The sequence below is a fragment of the Candidozyma auris genome, chromosome 3, assembly GCF_003013715.1.
Source record: "Candidozyma auris chromosome 3, complete sequence".
NCBI lineage: Eukaryota > Fungi > Ascomycota > Pichiomycetes > Serinales > Metschnikowiaceae > Candidozyma > Candidozyma auris.
The window spans coordinates 1,515,268-1,526,316 of record NC_072814.1 but is presented as its reverse complement, the minus strand read 5'-3'; the positions used below and the strand labels follow the sequence as shown (position 1 = coordinate 1,526,316).

At 46.8% G+C, this 11,049-nt stretch overlaps 4 protein-coding genes across 4 annotated transcripts; all 4 read left to right on the top strand. All coding sequences in view use genetic code 12, as the record gives it.

The window, feature by feature from the left end:
* Positions 1–1,150: 1,150 nt before the first annotated feature.
* On the top strand, positions 1,151–3,034 carry CJI96_0003324 (polyadenylate-binding protein; the record flags this gene model as incomplete). The annotated part of the gene is made up of 1 exon (XM_029032837.2): positions 1,151–3,034. The coding sequence occupies one exon, from the start codon at positions 1,151–1,153 to the stop codon at positions 3,032–3,034; it is 1,884 nt and encodes a 627-aa protein (XP_028893152.2).
* Positions 3,035–3,456: 422 nt separating this feature from the next.
* On the top strand, positions 3,457–6,093 carry TPS2 (trehalose-phosphatase TPS2; the record flags this gene model as incomplete). Its single annotated transcript, XM_029032838.2, has 1 exon — positions 3,457–6,093. One exon carries the CDS (start codon positions 3,457–3,459, stop codon positions 6,091–6,093), a length of 2,637 nt encoding a protein of 878 aa, XP_028893153.2.
* A 247-nt stretch (positions 6,094–6,340) lies between these two features.
* EHT1 (medium-chain fatty acid ethyl ester synthase/esterase) lies at positions 6,341–7,612 on the top strand (the record flags this gene model as incomplete). The annotated part of the gene is made up of 1 exon (XM_029032839.2): positions 6,341–7,612. The coding sequence occupies one exon, from the start codon at positions 6,341–6,343 to the stop codon at positions 7,610–7,612; it is 1,272 nt and encodes a 423-aa protein (XP_028893154.1).
* Positions 7,613–9,108: 1,496 nt separating this feature from the next.
* Positions 9,109–11,031, top strand: CJI96_0003321 (uncharacterized protein; the record flags this gene model as incomplete). The annotated part of the gene is made up of 1 exon (XM_029032840.2): positions 9,109–11,031. The coding sequence occupies one exon, from the start codon at positions 9,109–9,111 to the stop codon at positions 11,029–11,031; it is 1,923 nt and encodes a 640-aa protein (XP_028893155.2).
* Between the last annotated feature and the right edge of the window lie 18 nt (positions 11,032–11,049).

The following is an 11,049-nucleotide window of genomic DNA, read 5'->3' as shown; positions in this document are numbered from 1 at the left end:
GTTCAAGAGGTCCTCTCATCAGATCACTTCAATGGCGGGTAGTCGACTAAGGATACAAAATCGACCAAGAAAGCCATTTGCATGCATTGACTACAATGCAAATTGCATGACTTGATGAAAAGCTACAAGGATTTTCTTTTTAGTTTTTAGATTTTTATCTTTTCAATTTTTTTTTTTTTTTTGAACTCCCTGATAAAACATTCCTTAGTCAGAGTTCCAACCAAACACTTCAAATTCTCTTTGACTCTGTAGAAAACTTCTGGAGACAGTACAATAAAGATCCACACTCTAGTCAAGCATTATGTAACCAAAGTATTGCTTCCTTACACTTTGCTGCTATTACTAGGATGATTTTAAGTGTACAGTGTCGATGCAAAGGACTTTCTTGGCATCAACGATGTGAACTCTAGTTTAGAGGAGTTTCATTTCAGTTTTGACATTCTTACCGTTTGCAGACATTTTTCTGCTTTTGGCAGTTTTTGCCCACCTCATCATTATGTCCTACCAACGTATCGTCCCCGACCTCCCCTGAAGTGACACAGCAATATAATATCTTACTACTGGGTCTTCTCTTTGCTTTCAGTTTATCCATACTATCGTCATTTATGTGACCATAAATTTTGAATAACAAGGACGTTTTAAGAATGAGCTTTCACGGCATTATTTCTGCGAAACTACTATTCTCTGCCCAACCTACAATGTCCTGACAGAATAAGAACAAAATTTGAAAAGTAGACTATTTAAATGAACTTCTAGCCTGTCATACTTTTGTAAATTCCACCTACATTCTTCGTTTTTACAGTTTTGCCTTAGAGAGTCTGAGCGCACTTTCTTCTCTTTTCTACTTCCAGCCTGATAAACTGTAGGGCATCAACACTTCACATAAGGGCCACCGAGTCTCCGACCTGCATGCAAGACGGTGAATTTTTTTTTCCTGTCGAAGGCCATCAACTTCTCATTTTTTTTCGTGAAAGGTTTTCCCTTTTCCTCAGAGAAATCTCCCTTCTTTAAGCCCTCCTCCCGGATTTGAACTTGAATAATCGCCAGAGCACCGTCTCTCTCTTGTTCAACTAACTGTCCGAAGTATTTTTGAAAAAAAAAAAGAAAAAAAAATTTAAACACAAAAAAAAAGCAAAAAAAATTAAATAACATGTCTGCCACTGACGCCAACCAAATCACTGAGTCCTTGGACAACTTGAAGCTCGATGCCGGTGCTGCCGCTGCTTCTGCTAACACCGACGCTGCTGCTGGTACTCAGACTGAGCCTGGTGATGCTGCCACCGCTGAAGGCGACGCTGTCACCGACACCTCTGCTGCTTTGTACGTTGGTGAGTTGAACCCATCTGTTTCCGAGGCTGCTCTTTTCGAGCTCTTCTCTCCTTTGGGCCAAGTGGCCAGTATTCGTGTTTGCCGTGATGCCGTCACCAAGAAGTCCTTGGGTTACGCCTACGTGAATTTCCACAAGCACGAGGATGGTGAGCGTGCATTGGAGCAGTTGAACTACTACCCTATCGAGGGTAGACCTTGCCGTATCATGTGGTCTCAGAGAGACCCATCCTTGAGAAGAAACGGTGACGGTAACATCTTTATCAAGAACTTGCACCCTGACATCGACAACAAGGCCTTGCACGACACTTTCTCTGCTTTCGGCCGTGTGTTGTCCTGTAAGGTGGCCACCGACGAGAACGGCAACTCCAAGGGTTTCGGTTTTGTACACTACGAAACTGCCGAGGCCGCCGAGGCTGCCATTGAGAACGTCAACGGTATGTCCTTGAACGACCGTGAGGTGTACGTTGGTAAGCACGTGTCCAAGAAGGATCGTGAGTCCAAGTTCGAGGAGTTGAAGGCCAATTACACCAACGTGTTTGTCAAGAACTTTGGCGTGGACTTCTCCGAGGACCAGTTGAGAGAGATGTTCTCTCCTTACGGTACCATCACCTCTCTCCACTTCGAGAAGGACGCCGAGGGCAAGTCCAAGGGTTTCGGTTTCGTCAACTTCGAGTCCCACGACTCTGCTGTTAAGGCTGTGGAGGAGTTGAACGACAAGGAGGTCAATGGTCAGAAGATCTACGTCGGCAGAGCCCAGAAGAAGAGAGAGAGACTCGAGGAGTTGAAGAAGCAATACGAGTCCACCAGATTGGAGAAGTTGTCTAAGTATCAGGGTGTCAACTTGTTCGTCAAGAACTTGGACGACTCTATCACCTCTGAGCAATTGGAGGAGGAGTTCAAGCCTTTCGGTACCATCACCTCCGCCAAGGTGATGGTGGACGACGCTGGTAAGTCCAAGGGCTTCGGTTTCGTTTGTTTCTCCACTCCTGAGGAGGCTACTAAGGCCATCACTGAGATGAACCAGCGTATGGTGGCTGGCAAGCCTTTGTACGTTGCCTTGGCTCAACGTAAGGAGGTCAGACGCTCTCAGTTGGAGCAGCAGATCCACGCCCGTAACCAGATGAGAATGCAGAACGCTGCTGCCGGCGGTATGCCAGGTCAGTTCATGCCACCTATGTTCTACGGCCAGCAACCAGGCTTCTTCCCTGGTAACGGCAGAGGTGGCCAGGGTCCATTCCCACCAAACCCTCAGATGATGATGCCAAGAGGCCAGATGCCTCCACCTCAGGGCCAGTGGCCAAGAGCTGGTCCAAATGGCCAGCCCGTTCCAATGTACGGCATGCCACCAATGTACGGAGGCGAGTTCCAGGGTCCAAATGGCCGTCAGCAGAGAGGTGGCTTCCCACCACGTGGTCAAAAGGGTGGTCCAACCAAGGCCAGAGACTTGGCTGCCATCATTGCCAATGCTCCACTTGAGCAGCAGAAGAGAATCTTGGGTGAAGAGTTGTATCCTAAGATTGTGTCCACCGGTAAGGCCGACGAGCCTGAGGCCGCTGGTAAGATCACCGGTATGATGTTGGACTTGGACAACCAGGAGATCTTGGCCTTGTTGGAAGATGATGAGTTGTTCAGCACCCACTTTGAGGACGCCTTGACTGCCTACGAGGACTACAAGAAGTCCTCTGAGGAGGCTGGTGAGGCGTAAGTAAGGTCTCGTGTGGCGATTGGTGCCAAACAGAAAGAGTAATAATCTAGTTCTGAATGTTTGTTTGCTAGTTTTTCTTTTTTGGAAGGGTAATAGGTTAAGATATATATACCATGAAAAGAACAAAAACAGAGACACTGCAACCTTCTGGTTGTTGTAGGGAAGACATAATACAAATCACCACACAAAACCACGAGGAAGCATATTTTGCTCCCTCTGATCGTTTTGAAAATTACCTTAAAAATCATTACATTGCAATTCCCCACATTCACCTTCTCTTGTTCCTCTTGCCTATATTCTTCCGCACCCACAATAATAGATGTTCCGGCCTACCTGCCGTCCATATATCGTGACTCCACCTTCTTCCAGCTTCCAATCAGCACACACTACTTTTCACTACCCACACCGCTCCATTCTCTTTAATGCCCACCGTCTACGAACAGTTGAAGGCATATCCTTCAGACACACCCACGGTCTCGCCCAAAAGCTACGCCAGCAACGATAAGCTCAGCTTATCGGGCAGAGTGCTCAGTGTAGTACTGTCGTTACCTACTCAAATCAGCAAAGTCAACGATTCACTGGGACAAACCACGTGGTCGGTTGACCCCATACGTGGCCAACTGGCCATGTATCTGTCGGTGTTTTTTCTTCAGCACCAGACCGACTGGGAGAGCCATCTTATCGGGTGGACCGGGGAGTTGCTGAACAAAACCAATGCGACCGATGTGAACCTGGACAATATCAAAGACGATCCGATGTACTTGGACGAGAGGGACAAGCATGGGCTTGAGGAGCAGATCAGACTGACGCTCAAGACAGACAATGTGCACCCGGTATGGTTATTGCGCAAGGACCAGGACCGGTGGAGACGGTACGCCGAAAAGGTGATCTGGCCGGTGTTTCATTATATCCAAGGTCAGCCCAACGATGGGGCCCAGGAGGGCCAGGAATGGTACGATTACGTCAGATTCAACGAGGCGTATTTCCAAAAGATCAAGGCCATCTACAAGCCGGGAGACGTTATTTGGATCCATGACTACTACCTCATGTTGTTGCCCCAATTATTGAGGATGGAGTTTCCCAATGCTTTTATTGGGTTCTACATGCATGCACCGTTCCCTTCGTCAGAGTATTACCGCTGCCTTGCCAAGCGGACACAGTTGCTTGATGGTCTTTTGGGTGCAGACAAGATCGCTTTCCAGAGCGAATCCTTCCAGCGGCACTTCTTGAGTTGCTGTGCTCGAGTTTTGGGCTGTGATGTCACCAAACGCAGTGTCAATGCGTACGGCTCGTCAATTTCAGTGGAGACCTTGCCGATCGGTATCGACACAAAAAGAGTCGAGCATGATGCGTTCCAGGATTCTTCCATAGATGATAAGATAAAGGCTTTGCGTGAGATTTATGCAGACAAGAAGATAATCGTTGGCAGAGACAGATTGGACTCCGTTCGTGGAGTTCAACAGAAACTCCAGGCGTTTGAGATGTTCTTGCAGATGTATCCGGAGTGGAGAGAGAAAATTGTTCTTATTCAGGTGTCTTCACCAGGTTACTCCCATGACAATAAGGTCGAGAAGAAGGTTTCTGATTTGGTCACCCTGATCAACTCCCGTTACGGCAATTTGAACCACACACCAGTGCTCCACTACCAGATTCGTATCAACAAGGATGAATACTTGGCACTTTTGAGAGTGGCTGACTTGTGTTTGATCACCTCGATTCGTGACGGAATGAACACCACATCCCTCGAATTTGTCATTTGTCAAAAAGAAAATCACTCACCTTTGATCCTTTCTGAGTTCACGGGAACGGCCTCGGTGTTGAGTGATGCTATCTTGGTAAACCCTTGGGACTCAGTAAGCATCGCCAAGACGATGTATAGCTGTCTCAATATGAGCCCAGAGGCGAAGTACCATCTCGAATCGAAGCTATACGAAAGGGTCACTTCAAACACGATTCAAAGCTGGACTTCCAATTTCATTGAGCATCTTCTTGATCACGTTCAAAAGACTCATAAAACTCACAACACACCAACCTTGAATAGACCGATGCTCTTCAAGAACTATCAGCTCCTGGAAAGGCGTTTATTCTTATTCGACTACGACGGTACGTTGACTCCTATTGTCAAGGACCCAGTGGCGGCAATTCCCAGCTCCAGATTGCATAAAATTGTGGACAAGTTGGCCGAAGACCCCAAGAACCAGATCTGGATCATATCTGGAAGAGACCAAGCATTCTTGGATAAATGGTGGGGCTCGAAAAACGTGGGCTTATCAGCAGAACATGGTTGTTTCATGAAGGATGTTGGCAGCACCAAATGGTTCAACTTGGCCGAGGCCTTTGATATGTCGTGGCAACTCAAGGTCGATGAGGTTTTCAAGAGGTACACTGACCAAACCCCTGGCTCCAACATTGAAAGAAAGAAAGTTGCATTGACATGGCACTACAGAAGATCGGACCCTGAATTGGGCAAATACCAGGCTGATTTGTGCTTGAAAGAACTTCGCGACGGAATAGAGAAAGAGTATGACGTTGAAGTGATGGAGGGAAAGGCAAACATCGAGGTTCGCCCACGTTTTGTGAATAAGGGTGAAATCGTAAAGCGCCTTGTATTAAATGGTCATGGAGCTAAGCAGGATCCCCATCTGATTCAGCTAGACCCCAAGTCAATCCCTGTTAGTGAATTGCCTGATTTCATGTTGTGTCTTGGTGATGACACCACAGATGAGGACATGTTCAGAGTTTTGAAAGAAATTGAGGCGAAATGGCACTTAAATGAGCTACCAAAGAACAAGTGTGGCTCCTACGGCGTGTTCCCTGTCTTAGTGGGCCCTGCTGCCAAGGAGACCCTCGCTACGTCCCACCTTAATGATCCCTCCCAGGTGATTGATACCTTGGGTCTACTTTCAGGAGATGTTTCGTTGTTCGAGAGCGCTGGTTCCGTTGACTTGGACGACAGAGGACATGTTGCCAACAGCGAGTCGAGTGAGAGATCGAAAGAGGCAATAAGGGCAGCATCCATGAAAAAAGACGGCGCATCGCGGAATCTGACTACCCATTGACATTCCACTAGTGCATTTTTTTAGAATCCAAAGAGTATTAACTGCAGCATCGATATTGCTGGAATAAAAGCATCAGACGATCAAGAGACTGCCGTCTCGGGAAAATCGGTATAATGGCTGCGAAAAAAAAAAAGGAAGCCTATCGTAAATATTCCTGTACCTCTGCTCGCTAAATAACGGCCCCTCGGCTTGTGAAATAATTCCGAGAAGCTTTGCCAAAGACAAATAAAAACACCGTGCTACATCCATGAGTTTTCTTAATTGGGGCTTTCGAGCCACTCTCAAGCTCCACACATCAAAGCCAGAGGAGTCCATAAAAATCAACAACTCCAAAACCCTCTACGACTTTGTCCACAACAATGTGCCCACGATAAATCCGAACAAGAAGCTTTGGTTGAATCCTCTCTTGTTCAATGGCACGCTCCAGACGCTATACTACGCCTTGCATAAGAGCGAAGACAAGTTTCAAGTGTACTATGGCCGTGAATTGTTCAAGTACAAAGATGGCGGCCAGGCTTCCTTAGACTGGGTGATCCCCAAGCCAGAGTCAAGGGAACACTTTAGATTTCTCTACGAGGAGACAATCCCCGAGGATTCTCCAAAGCTTCATCCTAGAACGAGGTTCTTCACGGAAGAAGAACTTGAGGAGAGGCAGAACCCCAAAGACAGAGACTCGAGGGAGCCTATTTGTGTGGTTCTTCATGGCCTTGCTGGAGGGTCTCACGAACCGTTGATTCGTAACTTGGGCGAGGACTTGAAGCGCCACACAAGCCCCAACTGGGACGTTGTTGTGATCAATTCCCGTGGATGTTGCAGAACGAAGATCACCACCGACAGACTTTTCAGTGCATTTTCGACGGATGATGTCAAAGACGTTCTTGTGGAGTTGCGCAGACGGTACCCACACAGACCGATTTATGGAGTTGGGTTTTCTTTTGGTGCTTGTATTTTGGCCAATTTGTTGGGCAGTGGCGACGCAGAAGTGCAAGATCTCATCAAGGCTGCTGTGTTCATTGGGTGCCCATGGGACCTTTCAGACAGCGCCTACCACGTAGACAGTTCGCTCACGGGTCGCAAAGTGCTCAATCCAGGCTTGACCAATTTTTTGAACAAGCTTATCAAATCCAACAAGCAAGAGCTCCAGAGCTACAACCCTGAGTTTTTCACCGACGAGCGCATCGAGCAGGCGAAACGGGCATTGAAGACATTTGAGTGGGACAACACCTTCACGTGTAAGACAGTGGGGTTCTCCAACGCCTTTGAGTACTACAGAGAAGGGTCGCCTTTGCGTAGAATCCACAAGATCAAGACCCCCGTGCTTGCCATCAATTCTACGGACGACCCAGCGGTTTCAGTGCGTTTACCCATTCACGACGTCGAGAGCAACCCTCACTTGGCATTGGTGGAGTCGGACTTGGGCGGCCATCTTGGGTTTGTCAAATACTCTGGAGAATTTTGGTGTGTGGAGGCTGCCGACGAGTTCATCAACAAGTTTGAAGAGGCCACCAGGGGAAACTAGGTATTTTATAGATTAAGTGCGTTTGTGAAGTGAGATGGTGATGAAGACTTCAAAGCGGCATGGGGATCAGAGATAGGTATAACAGAGATTAATTGACGATTGAGTTTTGGAGATGCGTAGAGTCAAGGAGGGGGCATCTCTTGTCGAGCGGTTTAAATGCTGCAAGTTCAAAATGTATGTAAATCGACAAGAGAGTAAACTTTTAGGATGAAAATGAGGACCCTCAACAAGAGTATTTTTTATTCTACACAAAGGTTGCTCTTCACTATGGATTGAACGGCGATGAAGCATTTTGGTGACCAGTGTGGAGAAACAAAAGACAGGCAGGCAATATTCTACACAAAGGTTGCTCTTCACTATGGATTGAACGGCGATGAAGCATTTTGGTGACCAGTGCGTGGAGAAACAAAAGACAGGCAGGCAATTTAGCTATTAAACGAACCAGCGATGATCGCAGTTCAATAATCAATCTGACGTTTACATCGACTGCAAGGCGATGCACATTAGTAAGTAGATGCCAGTCTAACCTTTTAGAGCCCATGAAACAGCGGTCAATCACTAAGAGACATGAAGTCGTACAATTGTTTTTGAGCATATTGCCAATTTATAGTCCTCGATGCTTCTTTGAAAAAACGTTCATGTCGTCAGGTTTAGTTACCGTTCTACTTTACTCGAGAACCATTTTTCTAATGACACCGAATTCTTCGCTAAGACAGAGAGGGAAATGCACATGGAGCCAAAGAGAGCCTAAATCAAGCAATTCTTTCTTTTGATTTCATAATTGTCAGCCCTTGCTGTATCTAATGCAAGGCAGATTTTGCAATTTCTCAGTGGTCTCGACTAAACGCTTGCTCGACGCAAAGTACTACTGCGAGGGAGGCAGAAAATCGAGAAGAACAGGACAATATAAGCAATTTTCGAGAAAAAAATGACAAAAGAAGAAAAGGGAAACAAAAAAAAGTAGAAATCTAACCTTTTTTTTCGTTTTTTTTTATTCAACAAGACCTGAGGGTTTTTCTAGATTCTTCGTATTTTTCCTAAGCTCCTTTCTTCGCTTAAACACGTTGCTGTTGCTATTTCTGAGCGTTTGAGCTGGTGGAATATTTTTTTGGCAGCGAACCGCGTGAACAAAAAATGTTCCGACTAGACAGCTCGCTGCATGGAAACCACACCACCTGACTCTCTTGAGAAGGAACGAAATTGACAAATTGTGAGCACAGCCAAAACGTGGAGTTTTAAAGCTTCGAAAGTTCCAGAGATATTTGAAGAATTTCACAGTGTTCTCGAAATCGTACTTGGTCTCCTTTAGCCCTCTCTCGCTGATGCCGCAGCTTCTTCCGATGTGCGGCTAAAGCAGATAAGACGCAGCCAATTGGAAAATCCATCTCTTCTGATCCAGCAATTGTTATTAGTGCGTTTGCACACCACCACACATTGTGTCCCTATTGTCCTTGGACACTTCATTAGCATCATCTCCTTGATTGACTTCATTCTTTATGTTCAAACACGCTCATCACAAGGACTTGTCGTACTTTGATATCAGGCTCAAGCTGGGCCACAAGAACACCATCTTGGTGAAAGGGTCTGAGTACGACGTGGATCTGATCCCCGTGACCGGGAGCGTCAAGATCTCGACAAAACTGGATTTGCACGTCAAACGAGTCAAGCTCCAGCTCGTGGGCGAGTACCTGGCTGAGTACTACGAGAGAACCAAGTCAGGGCAGGTGTCAGGCCAGGTGGTGGAAAGAGACTGTGTTTTAAAAGTGGTATGGCCCAATTTGCTTACTTCAAGCGAGGGTGAGTTGCAGTTTGGCGATTACGGTGACCACATGGTGAAGATGCATCGCTTGGATCATCATTTGAAAAAGTCCTCCAGAGAGAACTCGGTCACGGGGTTGAATCATATGGACAAGCGACCCTCGGACTCAGGCGTGTCAGAGACATCTTCATCTACATCTTTTAAGAGACCATCTTACTCTAGAACAAAATCACAGGGTATGTTGACTTCCGTTAAGCCCACCTTGTTCACCATACCTCGATCTGGCATCGATGGAACTCCCTACCCGTTGCAGAAAGGAACCAAGCTGGATGTGCACTCCTTCTTGCTTCCGCAGGGTAACTACAGTATGCCATTTAGCTTTCATCTTCCTGCCAACATTTCAGAGTCGGTCGAGTGCTTGCCCATTGCTAAGCTCAGGTATAAACTCGAGTGCACGGTAGAGAGAGGTAGACTCGAGAAGGACTTTTTCACGGCAAAACACGTAAGAATTGTCAGGACATTGCACCCACAGAGTATCAATTTGGTGGATCTGATCGAATTTGGTAACACGTGGCCCGGCAAGCTTGATTTTAATGTTTCCCTGCCTAGAAAGGCGCTTGCTCTAGGTACAAAGATGCCTATTAAGCTAGTGATTGTGCCTCTCACAAAAGGTATCACTTTCAAGTCCATGTACGCAGAAGTTGTACAGCACAACAGCACCAAGGGCCTTTCTGGAGAGTCTCCTCAGTTCGAGGCCATCATCAACAGACAGAAACTCCCAAACGAACATACACACTTCGACGAGGATCACTGGGAGGTCAAGTCTCACTACCGACTTCCGTCATCCCTCAAGGATATCACGCAGACATGCACTTTGAAGAATGACATCATAACAGTTAAGCACAGAGTGAGAGTGCTGATTCACATCAGGAATGCAGACGGCCACATTTCCGAGCTCAGAGCCAATTTGCCAGTGCATGTATTCATGAGCCCTAAGCATGGCACCATCACCACCGTTCATTTGGAAATTGACCCACATCATGGCCTCTTTACCACTGCCCCAGACCCCGAGCGTGAGGATATCGTTTTTCCTAGAAAAGAATCCGAGCCCCCTTCAGAGGATGAGCTGTCCAGTGAGGAGCTGTATGCCGCTGACAGAGATGAGGATAATGCCCCTCCCTTGTACCAACAGCACATGTTTGACATGGTTTACGATCAGCTGAGCCCACGCTCGCCCATGGAGCAACTCCGCATCAACGGCATCAAGTCAGCGCTCGAGGGATACTTTGATATTCCTGTACTGCAGTCGGGTATTCTGACACCACCTCTTGATGTCAACGTGTTGCTGAAAGTGCCTAGTTACGAGAAGGCGTTGGACGATGACTCAGAAGGAGAAGAGCCAGCGCCAAATTATGACGTTGATTCGGATTTGCTGAACTCTTTTGGATCTTTGAACGCCAAACTACACGAGCGCAGTGCCAGCATGTCAGACATTCAGCTGAATATGACGCCAAGCAAGGGAAAGACGACTTTAGGATCTCCACCAGTTAAAACACCTTCATCAAGAACACCTCCAGCAAGAACACCACTTGGTGTTTCACCGAACTCTAAGCACCATTTCCGCTTGCGTTTTCCCCACAAGCACAAGCCTTCGAAATAAAATATAGACAAAGGTCAA